We start from the raw sequence: 27,160 nt of genomic DNA on the forward strand, positions 1-27,160 counted from the left end.
TGTGGAATTAAATGCTTTAAATCTAAACTCCACCTTTACCAGTACTTTTTCCACTCCAGTCAATGGGATAGATAGCAAGGTATTTTCGCATCTTCCGCATAAATGTGAAGAATAATATTTAACAACCGAAACCAACCGAATCGCGGACTAACGAAAGTGAAACTTTGCACTTTCCAAAAGCGGGTCAGCTATGTATCTTTCCCGGAATCAAAGCTAATGATTGGCAGTCGTGCGCACCAATCAGAAGAGCGGAGGGGGGACAGACGGCGGGCTGTTCCCCAATCAGCAGCGAGGAGAGGTGGGGTGCTGGCGCTCGGGCTGAATCGGGTGCAGGCTGGAAGCGCGGTCCGCGTTGCTGCTGGGTTCCTGGACCTAGAGCGGTGTCTGCACCGTCCATCTCGACGCTTCAGATGGAGGTGCGTTGTGCATTATCACGCTTTTTAACTGACAAAAAAAGCAGTCGAGTTGCGGTGTGTGGTAACTATTTGTCACTGTGTTCATCCGACGCAGCAATACCGTTTGTGTGTGTTTGAGGAAGCAGCACGTATTTTCAGATGAAGGTGTTGTGACTCACTTGCTATGCTCCATTGATGATGCAGTTCCAGAATTCTCGGCGTCTCCATAATGCTCCTTCTGGGCTTTCTTAGATCCTGAACAGGCGAGGACGACTCTTCAGGGTCAGACAGACTCTGATTTGGACCCAGTCTTGCAGCCAGGCTGGCTGTATTCCGGCCTATCTCGCTCCGCGCGTTGAACCCTCTTTCTCCCCGCCACGCATCACTTTGATTATCATTCAGATTTAGCATTCCCCACCCCCAGTTTACAGTTTTTCTTTAAATCAGAAGCAGTGAGGAAAGAGTGGGTCGAATGCCTGTTATTTTTCTATAGCAAATATGGCGAAGCAATTGATTTTATTTTGAAATCGATAAACAATCCTTAGAATACCAGCCTGCGTAATGGGTTATTGAGCTTGCTATGTTCTGGGCACAGGAGTGTGAATCAAATAATTAGGTATAGGTGAGGTGAATACAACATAATTGGGTGGATAATAAAATAGAGGGCAACTGATATGAATGTTCTCCCAATATTTAATGGCTGCCATGTGTATATATTTCTGTCTCGTTTGAATTGCTGAGTTATGAAATTGATTCTGTCTTACACAACTCGTGGGGACTTAAAAACAGTAATAAACACAATTTTAAAAAAAGTAAAATGTATCATTGCTTGTGCATCAGCAAAGTATGAATGTAATATACTTTGCAGAAAATAATTTTTGTCTAAAGAATTTTTTGTAATAAAGCAGTTTACTGTAATCGATGTGACATGTGCCATTGGGATCCACCAGTTATTCAGTACTTTGTCCAGTAGGCATTGCTGTTCAATGTTCCTGCAGAATAATAATTAATGGAAATTTGATTAAGGAAGATGCAACAGTTGATCCCTTAGTTGGAGAGTTGGACCCAAGGGTCTATTTTCATGGTATATGACTCTATGACACCAGCAGAGTTTAATTGCTGCATCACTCCTGCAAATTATTTTCTAAAGCTATTTATAGTTGCCCATTATCATCAAGCTTAGATCAGATAACTTAACTTAAACCATATCAAATATATAAAAAATGAACCCAAGAAAAAGTGCAATAGGTGATTCAGCCCTTTGAGTCCAATTCACAGCTGGTTTTTGAAATCTATAGGAATCTACTGATTTCCATCTTAAACATTCTCAATGACTGAGCTTGCTCAGCACTCTAGAGCAAAACATTTGTAGGAATTATCACCTGTGAATAAAGGAATTCCTCCCTAAAATGAATCCTAAATGGCCTACCCTTTACTCTGAGACTCTTTCCCTGGTGCCAGCCAGGGGAATTTTATAATAGAAAATTCTTACAACTTTGTATTTGAATGAGAACACTTCCTGTTACTTAAAATGCCAGAAAATAAATGTCAGTCATTTGTAACCCGTCCGAATTGCCCTTAACTGATCAGCTGGGTAAGTCAGTTCAGAAGGCATTTGAGTCAACCACATTGCTGTGTGTCTGGAGTCACATATAGGTCAAATAAGGGGAGGTTGGCATAATTCCTTCCCTAAAGGAAATTTGGGAACTTTTTTTTTGTACAACCACCAGTCATAGCTTCAGGGTCAGCATTGTTGATGCTAGCTTTCAATACCAGATTTATCAATTAAGACTAAACTCTACCAGTCATAATGGTTGGATTTGAGTTCATGTCCTCAGATAATCAACCTGGGCTACTAGTCACATTAGGAGAAAGTGAGGGCTGCAAATGCTGGAGTTCAGAGTCGAAGAGTGCAGTGCTAGAACAGCACAGCAGGTCAGGCAGCATCCAAGGAGCAGGAGAATCAACGTTTTGGGCATAAGTCCTTCATCAGAAACATAGTTTATGAAGGGCTTATGCCTGAAACATCAATTCTCCTGCTCCTCAGATACTGCCTGACCTGCTGTGCTTTTCCAGCACCGCCCTCTTCTTCTAGTCACCTTAACATTACAGCATCTCCCTTAACCTCTCATTTCTTCACTGGCAGATTGGATGCATTTAACATCTCCAAATCTGCTTGAAGCATTTTTGCATTTTTCTCACAAATTGCTTTCATCTGGTTCTGAGAAAGGGTCACTCGACCCGAAATGTTAGTTCTAATTTCTCTCCACGGATGCTGCCTGACCTGCTGCGCTTTTCCAGCATTTTATCTTTTTTGCTTTCGTCCAGGTTTGTCATTCTGTTATAACTTACTACACACAAGGGCATTCTACCACTATACCATAGATGGCTTAACACCAACTATTCAGGGAGAAATAAATGGGATATGCAAGAAAGATACTACAATGATTTTGTGTGCCTTTAATCCAGATATAGATTGAGTAAATCAGATTGGCTAAAGGAGCCTGAGAAATGAACTCCTGAGTGTATTCAGAATGTGTTTTTCTGAGTAGCACATTTTGAAGTCAACCAGCTATTCCCTGGTATACTCCACTTTGAGCAATGAGACTGGATTCATTAATAATCTCATGGTAAAGATGTCTCTGGGTGACAGTGTTCATAACATGATCATATTTCTTGTTCATCTTGAAGGGAAGAGTTTGGTTTAAGGTCAGGTTTTCAAACCTGGAAAAGGTAAGGACATGAAGTCAGAGCTAGTTAAAGTGAATTGAAAACTAGATTAAGGGCAGAAGATTTGCAGTGGCATTCTTGAGAAGATACTTGAACTCTCAGCAAAGATTTACTCCAGTGTGAAAGAAAGATTCTTTGAGCAGGATGCAGCATGAAGCATTTGTATAAAATTGGAAGAAACACTGAAAATATCTGTAATACTAGCGGTATTTCTACAGACAGTTTTTAGATATTATTTGTTGACTTTTAAAATATGAAACAAAGGAGAAGGTAGGTTATGAGAGAAAGCTAGTAGTATAATATTAAATGGTAAGAGCTTCTATACATATTTAAATAGAAATAACATACTAAAGCTAGTGTTGATTAGCTAGGGAGACACTGTCTGTTGAATTACAGAGAAATAAGGAATTTGTGGAGACGTTGAACTGGCATTGTGTGCCTGGCTTCACTGCAGAACACTTAAAATCATCTTTGGAATGTTTTCTAAAACAATTTGACCTAAGGCTGTCAGGTTCCCAAAGATGGATAAGCTGCATTTTAAATAAATAGCCGTGGGACTAGTAAATTGATTATAATATTTAAAAATTCTTTTCAGGGTCCTTATTGGATTGGAGAACAACTGATGTCACATTTGTATTCAAGAGCGGGGGAGATAGAAAGAAGGAAACTCTGGGCTAGTTAGCCTAACATCTGTTGTTGTGAGACTGTTAGTACCTATTAAAGTGGCCAAAGCAAGATATTTAGAAAATTATAATAGGGTCAAACAGACTCAAAGTGGTTTTGTGGAAAGGCAATACTGTTTAACTAATTTCTTGAAGTGCTTTGAGGAAGTGATAAACAATTAGATGAAAGGGGTATGGGGTTCCTTAGAAGTGGAATACCTAGACTTGCAAAATGAATTTGATAAAGTGTCTCATCAAATATTACAATTCAAGATAAAAGGACATGGTGGCATGGGTAAACGATTTGTTAGCTAACATAAAGTGGAGTGTGTAGATAAGTGTATTCTTGGGCAAGTTGTTTATTTTCAATTGCCACAGAGATCATTAGTGACAACTCAACCCTTTATGATTTATAAATGACTTGGTTGAAGGGACGATGTGGATAGTAATGAAATTTGCTGATGATGCAAAGATTGGTTGGAAAGTCAGTTGTCTGAAGGGGCCTCTGACAAGCTAGATAGTTTAAGTGGTGGGGCAAATTAATTGCCAGATGGAATTTAACATGGAAACATTTGAACTTGTCTATTTTGGCTGGAGGAATAGAAAAGCACTAATTTACATAAATGGATAGAGAACTGCAGAACTCTGGCATGTAGATGGATCTGGCAGTCCTGGTGTGTGAATGATGAAAAAGTTAATTTGCAGCACAACACATGATTAAGAAGACAGATGTTGGTGTTCATTGCAAGGGGAATGTAAATGTGAGAGAATTTTATTGTAGCTATACGGGGCCTTGGTGAGATGACATTTTGGAATTCTGTGTACTTTTGGTCATGATAATTGAATTAGAAGCAATTCACAGAAAGTTCACTCAATTGGGGGTGAAGCCCTTATCAGGAAATCTTGAACTCATTGGGCTTTAGAAGAATGAGTAGTGATGAATTTGAAACCTATTAGGTCCTAAGAAGATTTCAGTTCTTTCTGCCAGAAGGAGGTGACGAACAGTGACATTGAATTTATTCAAGGCAGAGTTAGGTAGTTCTTTGGTAGACAATGGGGTCAAGGGTTATGTGGAATAGACATGATGATGGAATTAAGATCACAACCAGATCAGCTGTGAACTTGTCAAGTGACAGAATAGGCTTAAAGTGTCAAATAGCCTGGACCTGATTCTGAGTCTTATATTTAACAACCTCTTGGTCACTAAATGAAGTTAAACTAATCTCCAACTCTACATTCTATAAGAGGGGAGATAGCAGACAATTTTTTTTTGCAAGAAACTAAACACAGCTTATGGTAACATTTATAAATGGTATAACTGTAACATTGAAATATTGTATATTTATTGTTGGATTTTACTTATTTCAGGTATTTCCTGAAGTCAGAGCGATCATTGATTTAAACATCTTCAAGGACAAGGCAAATGAGGCATTGAACATTATTCAATCAGGCAAATCAATTGAAAAGTGTAAGAATTATGGAAATAGTTATGAAGTTATTGATTCATTTGAAAAGATTAATGACATTCACACACAGTTATTGAAACTTAAAATGAGGCCCTCTGCAGCGGAACCTACCAGGTCTTCTCGAACAGAAACTAGCAGGTTATCTGGAGCAAAATCTACCAGGTCTTCTGGCACAGAGTCCATTAGACCCTCTGATGACAATGCCACCAGGCCCTCTGACTTCAATTCTGCCAGGTCCCCTGATGCAGAGTCTGCCAGGTCCTCCTCCCATTTTGAGTTATCAGTAAATGAAACAATTCTAAATTACATTAGAGAGATTTATGGGAGCAAGTTGCAAAAGTTAGAGAAAGACTTTGATGTTTCCATAAAGATGAATCATTCTGGAGACAATAACGTTACAGTCCAGTATACAAGTAACAAGAATGGTTCAGTGTCCCGTGGAGCAACAGATTCATTTTTGACTCTGTATCAACAAGTTGCGACAAACTTAACGATGGAAATGATAAAGAACCCGGGCAGAAGAACAATAAAGAAGGATACTGGAGCATCTCTGCAAAAGAAATTTCCAAAGGTTTTGCTTATTCCTAAGGAAACCGAGTTTATTATAATGGGAGAGCCTGCTGATGTCAGTAGCTACGCACATATCCTGAAATCTGAACTCGACCAATTGGATAGCTATTCAATACCTGATGCTACAAATTCAAATAGGAGACCACCTTTATCATCAGAATATAAATCTAAGATGTATTCAGCTTCAGCAAGTAAATTAGAGGTTAAGGCTGAGGACTTGACCTGCTCGTTTTGTGGTCGGGAAAGTGAAGATCGAGAAACCATAAGAAAATGTAAACATTCATTCTGTAAGGACTGCATAATCAGAATTTTTAAAGCAAAATCTGTATGTCCATTATGTGGAGAATTCAATTCTGCCAGGCCCTTTGACATCCATTCCAACAGGTCCTCTGGTACAGAGTCCACCAGGCCCCCTTCCAATTTTGAGTTACCAGTAAATGAAACAATTCTAAATTACATTACAGAGATTTACAGGGGCTATTTGCAAAAGTTAGAGAAAGACTTTGATGTTTCCATAAAGATGAACCATTCTGGAGAAAATAACATTACAGTCCAGTATACAAGTAACAAGAATGGTTCAGTGTCCCGTGGAGCAACAGATTCATTTTTGACTCTGTATCAACAAGTTGCGACAAACTTAACGATGGAAATGATAAAGAACCCAGGCAGAAGAACAATAAAGAAGGATACTGGAGCATCTCTGCAAAAGAAATTTCCAAAGGTTTTGCTTATTCCTAAGGAAACCGAGTTTATTATAATGGGAGAGCCTGCTGATGTCAGTAGCTACGCACATATCCTGAAATCTGAACTCGACCAATTGGATAGCTATTCAATACCTGATGCTACAAATTCAAATAGGAGACCACCTTTATCATCAGAATATAAATCTAAGATGTATTCAGCTTCAGCAAGTAAATTGGAGGCTAAGGGTGAGGACTCGACCTGCCCAATTTGTTTGGAAGAAATTGAAAATCGAGAAACTTTAAAAAAATGTAAACATTCATTCTGTAAGGACTGTATAAATGTGGCTTTTAAAACAAAGTCTGCATGTCCTATATGCGGAGAATTGTATGGCGAGATAATTGGTACTCAACCTGAGGGTGGCAAGATGTCTTCCAGAAACATGCAAATGAGCCTTCCTGGTTATGAAAAATTTGAAACAATTGAGATACACTATACAATACCAGATGGCATTCAGGGGGTGAGTAATTGTTTTGCTATAGCTTCAACATTGTGCTAAAGAAATGATCATAGAACAGCACAGGAAGAAACCAATCAGCCCATTCAGTCTATCCATAATCTTTTATCCCTGGAGCCATATTGTTAAATCTCTTCTCTATTCCTTCCAAAATGTTCAATTATTTAGAGTCATAGAGATGTACAGCATAGAAATAGACCCTATGCCGACCAGATATCCCAACTCAATCTAGTCCCACCTGCCAGCACCCGACCCAGATCCATCCAAACCCTTCCTATTCATACACCCATCCAAATGCCTCTTAAATGTTGTAATTGTACGAGCCTCCACCACTTCCTCTGGCAGCTCATTCCATACCCCTACCACCTTCTGTATGAAAAAGCTGCCCATTAGGTCTCTTTTATATCTTTCCCCTCTCACTCTAAACCTATGCCCTCTAGTTCTGGACTCCCCGACCCCAAGGAAAAGACTTTGCCTATTTACCCTATCCATGCCCCTCATAATTTTGTAAACCTCTATAAGGTCACCCCTCAACCTCCGATGCTCCGGGGAAAACAGCCCCAGCTTGTTCAGCTTCTCCCTATAGCTCAAATCCTCCAACCCTGGCAGCAACCTTATAAATCTTTTCTGAACCCTTTCAAGTTTCACATTTTTCCGATAGGAAGGAGACCAGAATTGCACGCAATATTCCAACAGTGACCTAACCAATGTCCTGTACAGCCACAACATGACCTCCCAACTCCTGTACTCAATACTCTGACCAATAAAGGAAAGCATACCAAACACCTTCTGCACTATCCTATCCACCTGTGACTCCACTTTTAAGGAGCTATGAACCTGCACTCTAAGGTCTTTTGTTCAGCAACACTCCCTAGGACCTTACCATTAAGTGTATAAGTCCTGCTAAGATTTGCTTTCCCAAAATGTAGCACCTTGCATTTATCTGAATTAAACTCCATCTGCCACTTCTCAGCCCATTGGCCCATCTGGTCAAGATCCTGTTGTAATCTGAGGTAGATTCGCTATCCACTACACCTCCAATTTTGATGTCATTTCTTCAAGTAAATGCCCAAAATTAGACACAGTGCTTCAGCTTGGCCAAAACTATGTTAATGTAGGTTTAGCATGGGTTGCTGGTTATGCCTCTGCTTATAAGACCTATTCTTAATGAACTGTTTCTAAATGTGTGAACAAGTATCTCCACGACTTTCTCTTTGTACCCCTTGTTTAAAGTTACCAATGCCTCTTTTATTCTTTTTAGCTCAACCAATCACCTCATACTTTCCCATGTTAATACACTTATGAGTCTCGTTCCATACCATCCACCTCATCTCATTCTTTTACTTTTCCTGTATTCCCATTTACCCATATCATTTGCTTCTGATGCATCTAAGATGTTTGCCTGCAATGCTTATTGTGTTATCAAGGTCCACATTTAACTGTTCTCTGAATGAAGAAATTTCCCTTTATTTTTTCTATTAAAGTTACTATTTTTTAATTCACTCATGGGGTGCAGACATTGGCTGGCCAGCATTTATTGTCCTTCCCTGTTACCCTTGAGAAGGTGGTGGTCAGCTTCCTCCTTGAGCCACTGCAGTCCATATGTTGTGGGTAGACCCACAAGACTCTTAGGGAGGGAATTTTGACCCAGGAATAGTGATCAAATTATCTTATGGTGAATTTCTGTGATGCATCTTGGAGAGGTGGTGTTTCAGCCCGGTCTGTCTGTGGCTCGCGCTGGTGTCTCAGCCTGCAGGTGGGTTCTGCCTGTGCACGTTCAGGAGGCACCGCAGGAGATTGCGGAAGCTGCAGCATCAGTGATGGCACTGTGGACAGATATGGGAAGAGCAGGAAGTTGGGGAGACCCCCTGGTATCTGCTGTGGTGGCTGAGTCTCCTGGAGACTGACATAACCAGGACTCATTGAAGTTTGCTGAACTTCTAACTTAATTCCTTTTATTTTTCTAATTAACATTAAAATCCTTAATTTTAACTTTATTTCTTTATTTTTCTACTGATTCTATAAAGGTAACGCTTAACTTTTTAATTCTGTTTTTCTTTAACTACTTTGTACGGAGAAACATTTGTACTGTGGGTGTGTGGCGACATAAAATTTTGTTTATTGTCCTGTACTTGTACTTGAGTACATGTGACAATAAAATCTAAATCTGAAGGCAGTATGCACTGCTGCTACTGTGCATTGGTGGTAGAGGGAGTGGATGTTGTATCAATCCGTTGGACTGCTTTGGTCGAGATGGTGGCAAGTTTCTTAAGTGTTATTGGAGCTGCACCCATCCAGGCAAGTGGGGAGTTCCCTCAAACCCCTAACTTGTGCCTTGTAGATGGCAGTCAGGTTTTGGGAAGTCAGAAGGTGTTATTTGCAATAATATTCCTAGCCTCTGACCTGCTCTTGTTGCCACTGTATTTATGTGGCAAGTCCATTTGAGTTTTTAGCCAATGGTGCCCCCAAGGAGATCGATAGTGGGGGATTCCATGATGATAGCACCATTGAATGCCACAGGGCTGTGGTTAGTATGTCTCCTATTGAAAATGGTCTTTGCCTGACATTTGTGTGGTGTGAATGGTACTTGCCAGTTGTCAGCCCAAGCCTTGATATCGTATAGATTTTGTTGTGTTTGAGCATGGTCTGCTTCGGTATCTGAGGAGTCACAAATGATGTGGAACATCGTGCAATCTTCGAACATCCCCACTTCTGCCGTTATGATGGAGGAAAGGTCATTGATGAAGCAGCTGAAAATGGTTGGGATGAGGACACTACCCTGAGTAACTCCTGCAGGAGCAGAGATGATTGATCTCCAACATCAAAGTCATTTACTTAGAGTCAGGTATGACTCCAACCAGAAGAGAGCTTGCCTCCTGATACCCTTTGATTGCAATTTAGCTAGGGCTTCGTGATACCACTCTCAGTCAAATCCGGCTTTGATGTGAAGGGCTATCACTCCCACCTCCTTTGGAATTCAGATCTTTTGTCTGTGTTTGAACCAAGGCCATAATGAAGTCAGGAGTTGAATGGTTCTGGTGGAACCCAAACTGGGCATTGCTGAGCAGTTGTTGCTTAATAGCACTGTTGATAACACATTCCATCACTTTACTGATAATAGAGCGTAGACTGGTAGGGTGGTAATTGCTTGGGTTTGATTTGTCCTGCTTTTTTAAACATAGTATATACTGAGCAATTTTCCAAATTCTTGAGTAGATGCCAGTGTTGTAAATGTATGGAAAGAGCTTGGCTAGGGGAACGGCAAATTCTGAAACATAAGTCTTCAGTGCTATTGCCAGAATGTTTACAGGGCCTGTATCCTTTGCACTATCCATTGCCTCCAACTGTTTCTCAATATCACTTCAAGTAAACCAAATAGTCTGAAGTTGGCTGGTATCTGTAATGGTAGGGACCACTGGAGGAGGCCAATCTTATGCTTCAGCCTTCTCTTTTACACTGATGTATTGTGCTATTCTATCATATGGGATGTTTGTGGAGTCTCCTCTTCCAGTGAGTTGTTTAATTATCCATCACCATTCATTACTGAATGTAGCAAGACTGCAGGCTTAAATCTGATCCTTTCATTATGGGATCACTTAGCTTTTTCTGTCACTTGCTGTTATGCTGTTTGGCATGCAAGTAGTCCTGTTATTTAACATCACCAGGTTGGCAACTCATTTTCAAGTATGCCTGGTGCTGCTACTGGCATGCCCTCCTGTACTCTACTGAACAAGAGTTGACCCCTTGGCTTGATGGTAGTGGTTGACTGAAGAATACGCTGGGCCATGAGGTTGCCGATTGTGCTGGATTAGAATTCTGCTTTTGCTGAATGCCCACAGCGCCTCATGGTCGACCAGGTCTTGAGTTGCTAGATCTGTTCTAAGTCTGTCCCATTTAACGTGGTGACAGTGCCACACAACACAATGGAGGTTATTCTCAATGTGACAGGGGGCGTCGTCTCTACAAGGACAGTGCATGGTGGTCACTTACTGATATTGTCGTGGACAGATGCATTTGCAGTTGGCACATTGGCAAGGATGAGGTCAAGTATGTTTTTACATCTTGTTGGTTCCCCCACCACTTGCTGCAGATCTAGTCCAGCAGCTGTGTCCATGAGAAATCAACCATTAATCAGTAGTACTGCTGCCTAGACACTCTTGGTGGTTGACATTGAAATTTCCCACCCAGAGTACATTTTGTGCCCTTGCAACCTTCTGTGCTTCCTTCAAGTTTTACTCAACATAGAGGAGACTGATTTTATCAGCTGAGGGAGGATGGTATGTGGCAATCAGCAGGTTTCCTTACCTATGTTTAACCTGAAACCTGAAACCTCATGGATTCCACAGCCAATGTTGAGGACTCCCAGGTCAATTTCCTCCTGATTGTATGCCACTGTGCTGTCACCTCTGCTAGGTTTGTCCTGCCAGTGGGATATATCCAGAGATGGTGATGGTGGTGCCTTTCCAGTCTGTGAGTATAACTGTGCTATAGCTCTCCCAATGTTGGCCCTACCACTAGGTGTTAGTAAGGAGGATGTTGCAGGGTCGACAGGGCTGTTCCTGCCATCGTCTTTTACTGTGCCTGGGTCATTGCCAGGTCATCTGTCCAATTTCTTTGTTGAGACTTCATTATGATTGACACAACCAGGTGAATGGCAAGGCCATTTCAGAGGGCATTTGGATGTCAATCATATTGCTGTGCACCTGGAGTCACATGTAGGTTAGACACTGAGGATGGTAGATTTCCTTTTGTTTTTGAAGGACATTAGTGAGCCAGATTTTATTTTTTGACATTGGTTTTCATGGTCATTAGTGGATTCTTAATTCCACATTTTTGTTTGAATTCAAATTCCACCAACTGATAATGGGTGATTCGAACCCAAGACCCAGAACATTAGCTGAAATTCTGGATTAATAGTCCAGCGATAATATCACTGGGTCACTGCTAGTAACTGTTAATAGTATTACCATTACAAATAACTATCTAGTATTTATTATCCTTGAATTTAGAACTCAGCCAGAAGTGAAAACATTCTCTCATTGGTATGTTTTTGCCCATTTATAAATCTAAAGACCGCTATCAGGCCTCCTCCAGATTTTCTCTTTTCCAGTAAAATAAATCCAAGCCTATTCTATCTTTTCCAATAGCTGTTTTCTCTCATTTCTGTTGCGATCCTTATAAACCTTTGTTTTTTACATTTTCTTTCTGGTGTTTGTGATGCTTTATTATATGGAGCCAGGAATTGTGCGCAGTAATCAAAATGTCGGTTGAAAATCTGTTAATTCCAGCACATGTAAGCGTACATGGCCTTTCAAATGATTTAGGAAGGTAGATGACAATGGAACAAAAATTAGCTGACAATAGAAAACAGTGGTTAAAGATAGGTGTGTCTTCAGTTTAGAGAATGCTGCTTCATAATTCCCAGTGTTCAATACAGTTATTTTTGACAGACATTGACTTTGACGAACTGCAGGGCACAATTTTAAATTTGCAGATGACGCAAGATTTGCAAGTGTGGTACACGGTCAGGCTGATAATACTGTAATGGATTTGAAGAGAATGCAGACTGATTGCTAGAATGGGAGGATAAATGACAGTTAAAATTCAATGCAATAAACTGAGAGTTGATGCATTTTGGTATGAAGAATAAGATAATTAATACATCCCAAATGCTTCAATGATAAAGGGAATTAAAGAAAAATTAGATTTATGGATATTTGTAAACTTCCTTTTGAAGATTGCACAGTTGGGTTGACATAACATATATACTTGCTTTATAAATAGAGGCATGGAAACATAAGTCAGGAGGTTATACTGAACCTAAATAAACACCAGTTTGACTCGGCTTTTGTACAATTCGCAAACAACATGATGAGGGTACAGAGGCAATTTAAATTGGTTTTATGTATCAATTGGAGAAGCTGGAATTAATATATTTACAACAAAGAGGGTTCAAAGGAAATTTAATATCTTCAAAATCATAAATGCTTTCCATAAAGATAAGCTATTGAGATGACACTAGGAAAACTTCTTCTGTAACAATAATTAGAAATTGCAGTGCACTGCCTGGCAAGGTGAAGGCAACAAATGTACTTATGGCCTTCAACAATGAATTGGACTTGGAAGGGTACAAAATTGCAGGGATATGAAAAACGAATAAGGAAATTCAGCTAACTAGATTGTTGTTTTGTGCAGCCAGCACAGATTTAATGAGCCAACTAGCATCTTTTTCTGCTTTCTAATCTGTAATTTCAGGATCATCGTTTGTGTGTGTTTACCATGAACGTGTTCTGTTTCTTGAGCTCTTCTCTGTCAAAATTTAAGTTGAACCAAGCACCTTAATATTCAATACAAGAAATTAGAATCTAATGTACACAAAACAAAACAGAGGTTTTTATTCTGTGTTCTTAGTTCTTTGCACAGCCATTTGCAGAACCATTCCTTACTGGCTAGCACTGCTGCCTCTCCGTGTCAGGGATCATACTAAATTGCCCTGTAGTGTTCAGGGACATGCAGGCTGGGTGGATCAGCCATGCTAAAAATGCAGGATTACATGGTTAGGGTAGAGTGTTGAGTTTGGGTGGGATGCTTTTCAGAGTTCAGACTCAATGGACTGAATGGCTTCTTTCTGTACTGTAGGGATTCTGTGATTTGCAGAGCAAAGTAAATGTTTCATGCTGTACCATGCTGCATCCTAGTTTATCTCTGGCATTGTCTTGAATAATGGTGCCACATTGATCTCCCCAGTCCTCTGGCACCGCTTGTGGCCAGAGGAGAATTGAAGTTATTGCTGAAGCCTGACTCCTTCCTCCCTTATAAAAAGACTTTACAACTATGAACTAAAAGACAGACAAATCTCTTGCCCTCTGTACACAAATCCCACCGTGCTCTAAATTCCCCAAAAATACACACTTGGACTGTCTCTCTCAGGATGTATTCTCTCCTAACTGCTCAGGTGAACCAAATGAATGAAAAGGCATTCTATTGAATTTAGAAGAATGAGAACTGATTTTTTTGGAATACACAAAATTCTTTCAGGCTCAATAGATAGATGTAGGAAGAATGCTTCTTCTGGGTGGGAGTGGTATCTAGAGCAGGGAAACAGTCACAGAATAAGGGACTGGGGTGGACAAGTTCAGAAGACACCAGCTTATAGTCCAACAGGTTCATTTGAAATCACAAGCTTTCAGAGAGTTGCCCCTTCAGGTGAAGTGGGAAAGAAGCGCACAGGCATAGAATTTATAGACAGCACGATCAATGGGCAGAGAGATCAAAAGACCATGCAAATGGTGTGAGTGGAGTGTCGACAGCCAAATACAGTAATAGGTCTTTCAAGGTGATCAAGAGTGTCAGACGTTATGATTAATCATTTGGAACATGGTGAATCTATGCAAGTCTCTTAGAATGAGGTGATAGAGGCTTAGTTTTGATCATGTTCAAGATTGACAGACTTCTCTACATATTCATTCCTCCATATCCCCAAGAATCTGTTCCTGAGACGATGCCACCCCCTCTTCCCCCCCCCCCCCCCCCCCACCCCACCTCGAATGATGAAATTTGAGGATGTGGTGCTTATTAAGAAAAGGTTAAAATTGTTCAAAGTTTCACTGATGTATAGTTTTTGCTTGCAGGTGTTGATATTTGTTGTGATTAATGTTTTGATGTGGACAGGCAAAATTACTGTTGCTAAAACCATTAAGGAGTATGGGGGTAATGCAGGAGGACAGAATTAAAGTCGAAGGTCAGCCATGCTGTTTGAATAGTGGAGAAGCTCAAAGGGTTAAATAATTTGCTCCTGCTTCTATTTGTTATTTTATTGTTCATAAACTAGTTTTAGTTGCCCAGTCATCATTTTTGTGGACCTTAGGAATCTAATACAAGGTGCTTATTTAACTATAGGCCAGTTGATGTGGATCTGTTTGCCATCAATTTACAAAATCCCAAAATACTTAGCTTTACATATGGAGTTGGTAACTATCTTTGAGTGCTATCTGTTTTTCTGACCTTTTGCCTCTGCTACTGAAGATGAGTATTTATCAATAGACAATAGGTGCAGGAGTAGGCCATTGTGCCCTTCGAGCCAGCACCACCATTCATTATGATCATGGCTGATCACCCTCAATCAGTATCCTGTTGCTGCCTTTTCCCCATAACCCTTAATTATATCCTTAGAAGCTCTATCCAACTCTTTCTTGAAAGTATCCAGAGGCTTGGCTTTCACAGCCTTCTGGGGCAGAGCATTCCACGCACCCACCACTCTCTGGATGAAGAAGTTTCTCCTCAACTCTGTTCTAATTGGCCTATCCCTTATTTTTAAACTCTGTCCTCTGGTTCGGGACTCACCCATCAGCGGAAACATGTTTCCTGCCTCCAGAGTGTTCCCACAATCTTAACTCAGGATGCTATGGGTAGATGCAACATCTGTTTCAAAAATCCTGTTTGCAATTACCTAAACCAGTACAAACCAATAATCAACCTTGCAAATCTCTTTGATTTTTTTTGGCTTAATTGCTTTTTGGTTAAACTGGTTATGTTTTCAGGAAACTGTAATTTGAGGCAGGTTTATTATTTTAGTTTTAATAAAATATGCACAATTTATGTAACATTATTTTGTATAAATCATAGGCAGAACATCCTCACCCTGGACAAAGATATTATGGCACAACACGTACTGCGTACCTGCCAGACAATGCTGAAGGAAGAAAGGTGTATAAGTTACTGAGGCGTGCTTTTGAGCAAAGGCTGATCTTCACTGTTGGAACATCCAGTACTACAGGGAGAAGTAATGTGGTAACATGGAATGATATTCATCACAAAACAAATACAATGGGAGGACCATCAATGTAAGTGTGATATTAAAATAGATCATGTTTAACATTAACACCTGATAAATGAATAAGTTACAATAGTTTTGCTTGTAACTCCCCAGAGCTCATTTTAACAGTAATTCCCAAAAACAGGCGGTGGCAGATAAGACTTCCAGTTGTATGTTGTGTGTTAGCAGAAAGGAAATTCAGCCAGAAGAATTTTCGACAAGGTGCATAATTGGCCACTACTGCCAGATGTTTTGATTCAATTGGGTAGTGTTTTGCAGTATGCTTAAAATTTTAATAATAAATGGCAAATTGAAATTAGAAAATAAAGGCAAAATATTGCAGATGCTGTAAATCTGAACAAAACCAAAATGTCATGCTGGACTCAAAGTAAACTGTTTCTCTCTCCGCAGATGTTGCCAGACCTGCTGAATTTCTTCCAACACTTTCTGGCTTTCATTTGAAATCAGAACATGTTGGAAATGCCCAGCAGGTCTGGTAATATGTGGAAACTGAGAATTCACACCCACTCAGTATCATTTCTGACAAGGTATCTTTGAACGGAAGTGCTAACTCTGTTTCCCTCCAGTGATGCTGCCTGACCAAAGTATTTCTGGCACTTTGTTTTTACTTTAGTCCTAGCATTGCACTTTCATGTTTAAAACTTTAAGTTGGTTTGGCAGATCAAGAGAGTGGTGTAATGATTTGAGCATCTTTTACTGCCTAGGATAAATGAGAGAGATTATGTTAAATTTGCAGGGTATTGAAATACAGACGCATGCTTCAGTGACTGGGGCAAAGATGGATTTGTTGTGATTTGTATAACCGTGAAACACAGCTGCTCAGGGCTCTGTGTTTACACTATTGGAGAGATGGGTTTTGTAGCTGGAAGACTGGTCCATTTACATTTCAAATTATTGATTCAAATAGCCACAGTATAATTGAATAATTGAGCCAACTTGAAGGGCAAAACGGACCATCTCCTTAATCATATGTTTGAATAAAATTTACTGGAATTTTTGGGTTTCTTTCATTGTCAGTTTTTACCGTTTTAATTCAACCCAGCACTTTACAAAGTTATAGCTGAATGAACAGGTGACTAATCGGGTTTACCCTGCTCCGGCATCTGTTGGTTTCCCTGTTGCTAGACTCCATTCCCTGTTACTTACACCACCATTGCACTTGCCTATTTTCTTGCGTTAAATGTTGCATCTCAGCCTGCGTTTCCCAGCCTAAAATATGTCATGTTAAAGTTTTATCAGTATGTATTACCTCAGCCAGGTAGCATCCTTAAATTGCAATTTGTCAACTGTGTGATGAAGTCAAGCCTCAGCCATATGAAATTTAGCTTAGTTGACTGGACAGCTGGTTTGTGATGCAGAGTGACATCAACAGAGTGCGTTCAGTTCCCGCACCAACTGAAGTTAACATAGTCGCCCGAGGCTGGAATCGAACCCGGGTTCCTGGCACTGTGAGGCAGCAATGCTAACCACTGAGATAGTATATTTAGAGCAATAAGCTGTGCAGTCTTCAGAAAGATTGAGAGAATCCAGGTGAAATTTTAGGACAATACAGAACAGTTGCTTGTAACCCATGCTTTCAGAAATAAAAACAGAAACTGTTGGAAGGAAACACCATTTCCGTATCCAGCAGAGAAGAGGACAATGATATCTTCAGAGAATATGCTCCAGTAGAGCAGGACATGCTCAAATAAAAACAAAACACCACCTAACCTGGAGATTGGAGATGAAAACAGAAAGTGCTGGAAAAACTCAGCAACTTTTCCAGCATCTCAAGATGCCATATATATTTTCAACTTCACCTTTTCTGTTATTAAAATTTCCAAATGAGCCATTTGGACGTATCTCAGGACAGAACCTGTCCAAGGACCACCTTAAAGGGAGGCAGCTGGAGTGGAGACCCATTAGTGCCAAGACTCTACTTCGAGTACTTGCAAGCATGACATGAAGGCTGTAGTTAATCTAGAGTTGCCAGCTGACAAAAATGGGAAATGATAATGATTCCTGTGGTTGAGTATACACTAACATAATGAGCAGCTTACCAACAAGTGCCAATGCTGGCAATAACAGTCCATAACGTCATTTGGCAGCTTTGCAAAACATGCCCTTCAAAGATTGACCATCATTGCTATCAACAAAAGTGTGCTAAATGCTTCACATCATTGGATTGTTTGCTGTGGTTCCATCATCTCTCAGAGAGGGAAGAATGTCAGCATATTGATTCTTGATCCTTTGACCAATGGGAACAATTTCTTCTTATCTACTCTGCACCAAACTTCTTATTTGAAGACCTCTGCCAAATCTCCTGTCATGATGCAGACATGCCAGAATCTTCATTTCTTGAAAGGGACCTGTCTACGGTTGACCAATCTATCATTGTAGCTGAGATTTCTTAATTCTGAATCCATTTTCATAATATTTTTCTGTGCCTTCTCCAGTACCTTCACATTCTCCTGCAAGTGTGGTCCAAAATTGAGCACAACATCTTACTTCAGGCCGAAGCACATCTAATAAAGAAATCACCAAAGCTTCCTTCATTTTGTACTTAATGCCTTATCTCTAAAGCCCAGGATCAATGCTTTATTAACTGTTTCCTCAATCTGCCCTATCGCTCTCATTGATTTGTATACCTTCTACCCTGTGAGTTTGAGCTAGTCTGAAGATAGTGGACAGTGGGATGATGTCAGTCGAGACCCAGATTTGAAGCCCTCAGCTACCCATAAGCCAGAGAGACACTCTATTTCTCCATCTCATGGGAGCTGGGATTCAATATTATTGCCAATCTGGGAGTCAACATGTGCCCAGGTTTGGGAGAAAAGTAAGTAATCCCTGCAAAATTGTAAGCTAACTAAGTAGTGAATATCTCCATATGAGTGTCTATTTGCAAAGTTCAGTTGATTGAGCAATTTTACTTTCTACATTTCGGTTTTCATTTCAAAGTAAATGGTCTGAAAATACGTTAAAGGACAGCTTCAATCTATGGAATACCGTTCTGTGTCAGGTGGGGAGTTGTGACTTTTTTGTGGCGGAGACAGTCATGTGTGCAGGGAGTGGCTCCAGCTTCAGGTTTTCGGATTCAAATGGAGGATGCTGTCACTGGTGAATCCTTGAAGCTGAGACCTACATGGATAGCGCATTCAACAATGTGATCACACCACAGATTAAAAACATGCAGGTAGAAATGGAATGGATAATTGGTAGACAATCTAGGAAGACCTGGCAGGTAGATCAGGAGTCTCATGACTCTATTTCAGGTAAATGGGGGCGATGGTTCGTGAGAGAAATGAAGCAAGAGCCAAGCTTATGGCATTGCAAATGGTTCAGCTGTACAGATGGAGCAGAAGAAATGTTGATGTGCAAAAGTGGTAGACTGCTTAATGGATAGAAGAACAGACAGACGATTCTGTGTTCAGGGTGTTATGTTGCCTCCTTAGTTCCAGGGTCGAGGATGTCACAAAGCATCTGCAGAATATTCTTTTGCGCAAGGATAAAGATCAGTGCTCTCCCTTAATTCCTTTAATTTTCTTTCTGGCTGCACAAACCTCTAAAGTCCATGTGCAGTAATGACGTCTGGAACTGGAAGTCGATGCTGCGATTGTATGCAGAACATTGGAGGGACATGCAGCTTTGATGAAACATTTTTATAAAGTGTCAAAGGTTGCAGACCGCATTGATTAAAAGATGGATCAGATCCTGAAAGCATTTAAGGAGCTTGGCAATACATTAAAAAGTAAGATGTTTAAGGTAATCTTAGGATTAGTCCCAATCCAACATACTGGAGAGTAGGTAGAAATAGGAAGATTGAGCCAACGAGCATGTGATTGAAAAAAATGGGTGAAGGAGAGAGGAATTTAGATATCTGGGGAACTGCAATTGGATCTGTAGTATCTGTACAAGAAGGATGAGTTACATGTCATTAGAAATAAAATTAATTTCCTTCTGGGGAAATTGGCTCAAATTGTTGGGAAGGGTTTCAACTAACTTGCTTGATGGATAAGAATGTGAGGGGGAATTCAAATGGAATAAAAATAAATTGTTTATGCGAAGTAAAGAAGCTATTAATGAAAGGGAAACCAGTGTAAACCTGCCCTAGCATCAACCAGGGTTAAGTGACAGAAGTAGTAAAAAGGCAGAATTAGAAGCATTTTATGTGAATGCACACAACATTTGCAACCAGGTAGGTGAATGTATGGCAATTGTAGAAGTAAGACTGTATGGTTTAATCACCATTATGGCCCCATGATGCATGGGATATGAGTCAAACAGACTACTTGACCCTGGTTGGTGTCAAGCTTCTTGAGTGTTTGTGGAGCTGCATCCACTAAATTCAGCCTTATAGATGGTAGACAGACATTGTGCAGACAGATCACTTACTCACTGCAGAGGGAGTCCCTCACCTCTGGTAGCCACAGTATTTATTTATATGGTTAATCCAGTTCAATTTCTCATCAACAGTAATCCTGAGAATGTTGATAATGGTGATTCAGCGATTGTGATATCATTGAATATTAAGTGATAATGGTTAGATTCTCTGTCATTTGAGATGGTTGTTGCCTGCCATTGTGTGGCACAAATGATTTTTGTCACTTTTCAGCCCAAACCTGGATATTGTCCAGGTATTATTGCATTTGGAAATGGACTGCTTCAGTATATGAGGAGTCGTGAATGGTGCTGAAAATTACACAGATATCCCCATTTTTGACTTTACAATGAGGCAGCTGAAGATGGTTGGGCCTGGAGTAGGGCTCTTGTGGTGCAGTGGTACTGTGAATTCTCTCAGCCAGGAGGCCTGGATTCAACTACCAACTTCTCCAGAAGTATCTGGATTAGTGGTGCTGGAAGAGCACAGCAGTTCAGGCAGCATCCAAGGAGTTTCGAAATCGACGTTTCAGGCCAAAGCCTTTCATTAGGAATAAAGGCAGTGAGCCTGAAGCATGGAGAGATAAGCTAGAGGACTGTGGAGGTGGGGAGAAAGTAGCATAGAGTACAATGGATGAGTGGGGGAGGGGATGAAGGTGATAGTTCAGGGAGGAGAGGGTGGAGTGGATAGGTGGAAAAGGAGATAGGCAGGTTGGACAAGTCATGGGGACAGTGCTGAGCTGGAAGTTTGGAACTAGGGTGAGGTGGGGGGGGAAGGGGAAATGAGGAAACTGTTGAAGTCCACATTGATGCCCTGGGGTTGAAGTGTTCTGAGGCGGAAGATGAGGCGTTCTTCCTCCAGGCGTCTGGTGGTGAGGGAGCGGCGGTGAAGGAGGCCCAGGACCTCCATGTCCTCGGCAGAGTGGGAGGGGGAGTTGAAATGTTGGGCCACGGGGCGGTGTGGTTGATTGGTGCAGGTGTCCCGGAGATGTTCCCTAAAGAGCTCTGCTTAGACGCACCCAGTCTCCCCAATGTAGAGGAGACCGCATCGGGAACAACGGATACAATAAATGACATTAGTGGATGTGCAAGTAAAACTTTGATGGATGTGGAAGGCTCCTATAGGGCCTTGGATAGAGGTGAGGGAGGAGGTGTGGGCGCAGGTTTTACAGTTCCTGCGGTGGCTGGGGAAAGTGCCAGGATGGGAGGGTGGGTTGTAGGGGGGCATGGACCTGACCAGGTAGTCACGGAGGGAACGGTCTTTGTGGAAGGCGGAAAGGGGTGGGGAAGGAAATATATTCCTGGAGGTGGCGGAAATGTCGGCGGATGATTTGGTTTATGCAAAGGTTGGTAGGGTGGAAGGTGAGCACCAGGGGCATTTTGTCCTTGTTACCTTCTCCAGAAGTATGTCATAACAACTGTGAATAGACTCACAGAAAATATTTACTGAGGAAACCTTGCAGCTTTGTCCTGAGGCTGAATGACTGACTTCCAACTGCAACCATCTATCCCTGAGCTAGGTATTACTATTATAATCAGCGAGAAGTTTTCTCTGATTCTCATCAATGCTAGTTTTGCTAGGACTGTTTGATGCTATGCTTTCTCATTAATCGTAATCCCCAGGATGTTGATGGGGGATTCAGCAATTTTAATGGCATTGAATGTTAAGGGAGATGCTTAGCTTCTGTTGTGTTAGAGATTGAGAGTGTGACTATTTTCAACACCTTGTCTATCAAATTCAGTTGTTCTGTTTGGTTTATAAAAATGTAATAAATACAGTACCCTGTGGTTTTGGAAACTGCATTCAAAGTAAGATTTGGAATTAAAAAGAGCTTGGCTGTATTAATATCACCTACCACAGTTTACATTATGGGCTCATGTAATGGTATTTCTGTTGTAAAACAAAATTGCTTCAGCAAAACATGGTCACCAAAAGCATGGAAAATTGACAGATGTTTAGTGAACAAACAATCTAGGTGCACAGACTGCTTTAGAGTGTTGGGGGGAAAATCAGCAGTCAGAATCCGGATCGAATGACAAGAGTTTATTGTACAAAGAGATCGGAGCTCCAGGGAGAGAGAGAGAGACACTCGTCAACACGGCTGTCAGCTGTGAGTCTCCTCTCACTCTCTGAGCACATGTTATGATATTTTATACATTTTATGGTACAATAGTTCAAGTATCAAGTCTTTGTTGTACAGCATGGTTTGTTTACAGAAAACATTACAAGATCATTGTCAATTTCAGTGGTTTAATCATCCTTCCTGAGAAGGAAGATCATTAGCGAGTTTTGAGAAGATTTGTAGCTCAGGTTGAGGTTCTGGATGTAGGTTTGCTCGCTGAGCTAGAAGGTTCGTTTTCTGATGTTTCATCACCCTATAGGCAACATCATCAGTGAGCTTCCAGATGAAACACTGATGGCATGGTCTGCTTTCTGTGTATGTGTTTAGGTTTCCTTGGGCTGGTGATGCCATTTTCTGTGGTGATGTCATTTCCTGTTATTTTTCTCATGGGGTGGTAAATGGGATCCAAGTTGATGTGTTTGTTCAAAGTTTGGGAGAAGATTTGTAGCTCGGGTGCTCGTTGTTGTGGTCCTGTTCGCCAAGCTGGGAATTTGTGTTGCAGACTTTTCGTTCCCTATCTAGGTGACATCCTCAGTGCTTGGGAGCCTCCTGTGAAGCGCTTGTGATGTTTCCACCGGCATTTATAGTGATGTGTTTGTTGATAGAGTTCTGGTTGGAATGCCATGCTTCTAGGAATTCTCGTGCATGTCTCTGTTTGGCTTGTCCTAGGATGGATGTGTTGCCCAATTGAAGTGGTCTCCTTCCTCATCTGTATGTAAGGATACTAGTGAGAATGGGTCATGTCTTTTTGTGGCTAGTTGATGTTCATGTGTCCTGGTGGTTAGTTTTCTGCCTGTTTGTCGAATGTAGTGTTTGCAAGGTACTTTGTAAGAAATAGCAGGAAACCTAAGAAAAATAACAGGAAATGACATCGCCATATGAAATTACATCACAGGAAATGACATCACTAACCCAAGGAAACCTAAACACACACACAGTAAGCGGACCATGCCAAAAGTGCTTCATCTGGAGGACCACTGATGATGTTACCTAGTGTACGAATCTTCTGGCTCAGCGAGCAAACCTACATCCAGAAGGAAGATCATTTTCCATTACTGCAGATCTGAAGTATGAATACTTGTATACAAGCAGTCTCGGGTAGTTAACATTTCTATTGAAGGTGGTGGCTAGACTCTGATACTTCAGCAGTTACTACAATGGTAGACATTACGTTTGTGTATTCTTTTCCCACATCCACCTTAAACTAATTATCTATGCTCTGTGTCGATTGTGCTGGTATCCTGTTAGCCTCAGGCCATATCTATGTATGCTTTGCTGTATTTTCCTCGTAATGGCTCAGCAGCCATCTTGTGTGCTAAGTGACTAATTTATGGCTCAGTGGCCATCTTGTGTCTGTGTGCCCCTTGTCAACTCCCACTTCAACAGTATATGGCATTTAAACACTTTAAATGCAAGTAGTCAATGGCAGTTATTCTAAAGATACGTTACCAGCCTTTCAAAATCACTATCCAGCTACTATAGTATTTTGATTGCCCAGTTTCTCCTTGTGCATTTTGGTTCTGATTAATAATCTTGAGTCCTGTGCCGCAAGAGTAAATATTTTACCTGAGGTGATCATGCCAAATGTATTTTGTCAGAATGTGCAGACTCTGCACGTAGTTCCAGCTATCATAGAGAATAGTCATCAGCAGCACGCAAAACATGTTGGCTGATAATAGTCAAGCTAACGTGTGCACTTCCCTTTGCAGGAAAGCAGGGTGTTAAAAAGAGATTTAACAAAATAAGGAGAAGTTGTGTTCAGAGATGGCAGTTATGATAATCAGAGTGCACTGATTTAAAGTGCTCAACAAAAGAACCAGAACAACTTTGTCAAATACAATTATGATTTATATTGAATTGACCTGATACTTGAACCATGCCTGTGATCCAACTATAAAATATCTTGATTTCATTAAAAATATTGTTCTTTTTTCAGGTTTGGGTATCCTGATCCCACCTATCTGGCACGAGTGCAGGATGAGTTGAAGGCCAAAGGCATATACTGAAATATGATGTGGAGGTGTCGGTGTTGGACAGGGTGGACAAGGTCAGAAGTCACATGACACCTGGTTATCGTCCAACAGGTTCATTTGAAATCACAAGTTTTTGGTGAACCTGATGAAGGAACAGTGCTCCAACAGCGTGTGATTTCAAGTAAACTTATTGGACTGTAATCTAGTGTTGTGTGACTTCTGATCTTAATCTGAAATACATAATTACAATGGTTGAGTTAAATAATTCTGTCTTTCAGGAATTACTGCTCCACGTGGATTTCAAACTGATTTTATTAAGGTTGTATATGTTTAGTGTTAACAGCAATCTTTATTGTCCAGCTTGTCTCATGCACCATTCTTTCCCCAAATGCATCAATGTATAATTATATTCACAATATTGTAATTTGATTTTGCTCAGTAGATGTGTAAAGAATTAATTTTAACTTACATCTGTCAAATATTTAACTGGGATGTGTTTCCATGAATTATGTAAATATAATGGTAAGTATTTTATGGTGTTGAAACTATTGGTTCTGTAATGGCTTGCATTCTATCACCTCCATCTGGAAAGTCATTTCTTTATTTCAAGCCCAAGTACAAAGCCAAACTTCCACCTGTCTTTCCAAGTGTTTGTAGCTAAAGGCATTTAAGTTTCTGCAGAAATGCAGAAAGTAAGCCGATTCAATCAATGCTGCAATGTAAGTTGTTGGTAGAAGAGAGAAAAACTGAAATAACAAAATTATATCAACTGCCTTTGGCGATTTTTGTGAGTTGCCTTCCCAGTCTCTGCACTGCCTTTCACTCCAGAGAAGTTATAAAATGAAACTCATCCATACTGCACAGTACTGTTATTTCTGTACAGTTCTCTGTGCATAGAAAGAGGCGGTAAATTATAGCAAGAATAGATTAGCAAAGAATCAAGGAAAGCAATCAATAATAAAAGAATAATAGCAAACAAAACTACATGTGCAGGCATTTTCTATGTTTCCTTGGCATCATTATTACAACCTCGATCTACATAGCTTGACATTTCAGTTAAACGTAATGATTTTCTAGAGTGTTTTTCTTTGGATATTTAAAATGACTAGGAGAAATTAAATTCTGCAGGAGAAACCAAATTATAATTTGCAAGCTAATGCTTAAAATAGTTAGCAGCCAATGTGACTAATGATATTTTGCAGTAGATCTCTAAGATTTTAGGAAACCAGGGAATTTATTAAACATCTGAAACAACATCACTCGATTCATGTACCTATTTTCATTTTCAACTTCCATATAAATTCCATATCACAAATGTAATGTATATTTTTTGTATCATTGACTTTAATGCTGCCATATTGAATTGTAATAATTGCTATTTCAGACCGTACACAAACTGCAGGCATTGTCTTGTCTTTCTAGTTTATAGATGTTCAGTCACTGGATTGAATCACTGCTTCAGTCTTGCTATTCTATTATATATAATCTATTCTGAAGTAGTACCCAGAATCTTTTGTTAACTGGTAGAAACAAAATGGTGTTGGATTAAAAAATTACCTTGAAATGCTGTATGATTGAATCGAACAAGCACTTGCAGCAATTTCAAATTCCTCTCTGCGATTATAACTGTTCCTGTATTCAACCAGAGTATTTACTGTGATGTATTCATTCCCAATTTGAAAATTGCATCCGCTTGCATATTTTGAAATTACGTCTGTGGCTGTGTTAAATGCAGTAAAAATAATGGTGGTGCCAATCCCATACTTTACTGATATAAATTTTCATGCTCTAAAATAAATTTCCATTGTAGCCAATCTTGCATTTAATATTGAATTTTGTGTATTTTAATATTGAAATTCAGGATCTATGCAATGCACATAAAAATATTTTTCTTCAACAATTAATCTTTAGGGTTTTGAAAGAAACTTTGAAAGCACCATTTTCATATTTGTTTAGGTATCATTCAGTGAAGTTAATACACCAATGTATTCAACTCTAGTCTGCTTTTTCAGCTAAAATCAATCCATTAGCCATTGTAAATTATGAAAAGGCTTGTATGGATGAGTTAATTACAAAACATTTGATGGGCATAAGAGTTTGTGTTTTATAGCTCAACTGGAATCGTTGTTATTAATAGCAGCTGTCATAAGTTTCATTTGAAGAAATGGATAAGAATTTATACTGATGCTAAAATGAAAAAAAGCCTTCAAAATTGCAAAGAACTGAAATAGCCCTGCTTTTTAAACTCAAAAATAGAAACAATATAATTTATGTTTGGCCGTGTCTGTTGACACCTGCAACTGTGCATGTATACAAATCCAGAAACACGCATGCATATGATTACAGATCTAATACATTATCATGTATGTGATCAAGTTTAGAAAATAAATATTCCAGAGTACACAACATTTCAAAAAGTCAAATAAGAATGGAAAGGATGTCTGCACAGAATAATGTATAAACCTAATGATGATACTGTGTCAACATAATGTATGAATAGAAACTTGAAACAATAGTTCCCCTCAAGTTGAATTGATCAGTTTAAAATTGCTCCATGCAGCGCTGCAGAGTTCCGTCGCCTTTCATATGTTCAAGTTCACCTGGACCATCTTGAACACCTCCCTCCCCTTTCTGGACCTCTCCATCTCTATTTCAGGCAACTGACTCAACATCGACATCTACTTCAAACCCACCAACCCCCTGAGCAACTTGGACTACATCTTCTCCCACACTGCCTCCTGTAAAAATGCTATCCCTTATTCCCAATTCCTCTGCCTCTGCCGCATCTGCTCCCAAGAGGATCAATTCCACTCCAGAACATCCCAGATGACCTCCGACTTCAAGTTTCCTC

The 27,160-nt window shown here is 40.1% G+C and overlaps 1 protein-coding gene across 1 annotated transcript; it reads left to right on the forward strand.

The window, feature by feature from the left end:
- The first annotated feature begins 282 nt into the window (after positions 1-282).
- On the forward strand, positions 283-26,123 carry LOC140477911 (E3 ubiquitin-protein ligase DTX3L). Its single transcript, XM_072571639.1, has 4 exons — positions 283-416; positions 5,156-7,024; positions 15,647-15,864; positions 24,273-26,123. Exons 1-4 carry the CDS (start codon positions 411-413, stop codon positions 24,340-24,342), a joined length of 2,163 nt encoding a protein of 720 aa, XP_072427740.1. The 5' UTR covers positions 283-410; the 3' UTR covers positions 24,343-26,123.
- Positions 26,124-27,160: the final 1,037 nt, after the last annotated feature.

The sequence above is a fragment of the Chiloscyllium punctatum genome, chromosome 1 (genome assembly GCF_047496795.1).
Source record: "Chiloscyllium punctatum isolate Juve2018m chromosome 1, sChiPun1.3, whole genome shotgun sequence".
NCBI classification, from domain to species: domain Eukaryota; kingdom Metazoa; phylum Chordata; class Chondrichthyes; order Orectolobiformes; family Hemiscylliidae; genus Chiloscyllium; species Chiloscyllium punctatum.

Excerpts from the sequence above, each read along its gene's own strand:
- LOC140477911 (XM_072571639.1), top strand. Across the intron at positions 7,025-15,646 it reads TACCAGATGGCATTCAGGGG|GCAGAACATCCTCACCCTGG; the intron begins GTGAGTAATTGT and ends TATAAATCATAG. Across the intron at positions 15,865-24,272 it reads ACAATGGGAGGACCATCAAT|GTTTGGGTATCCTGATCCCA; the intron begins GTAAGTGTGATA and ends TTCTTTTTTCAG.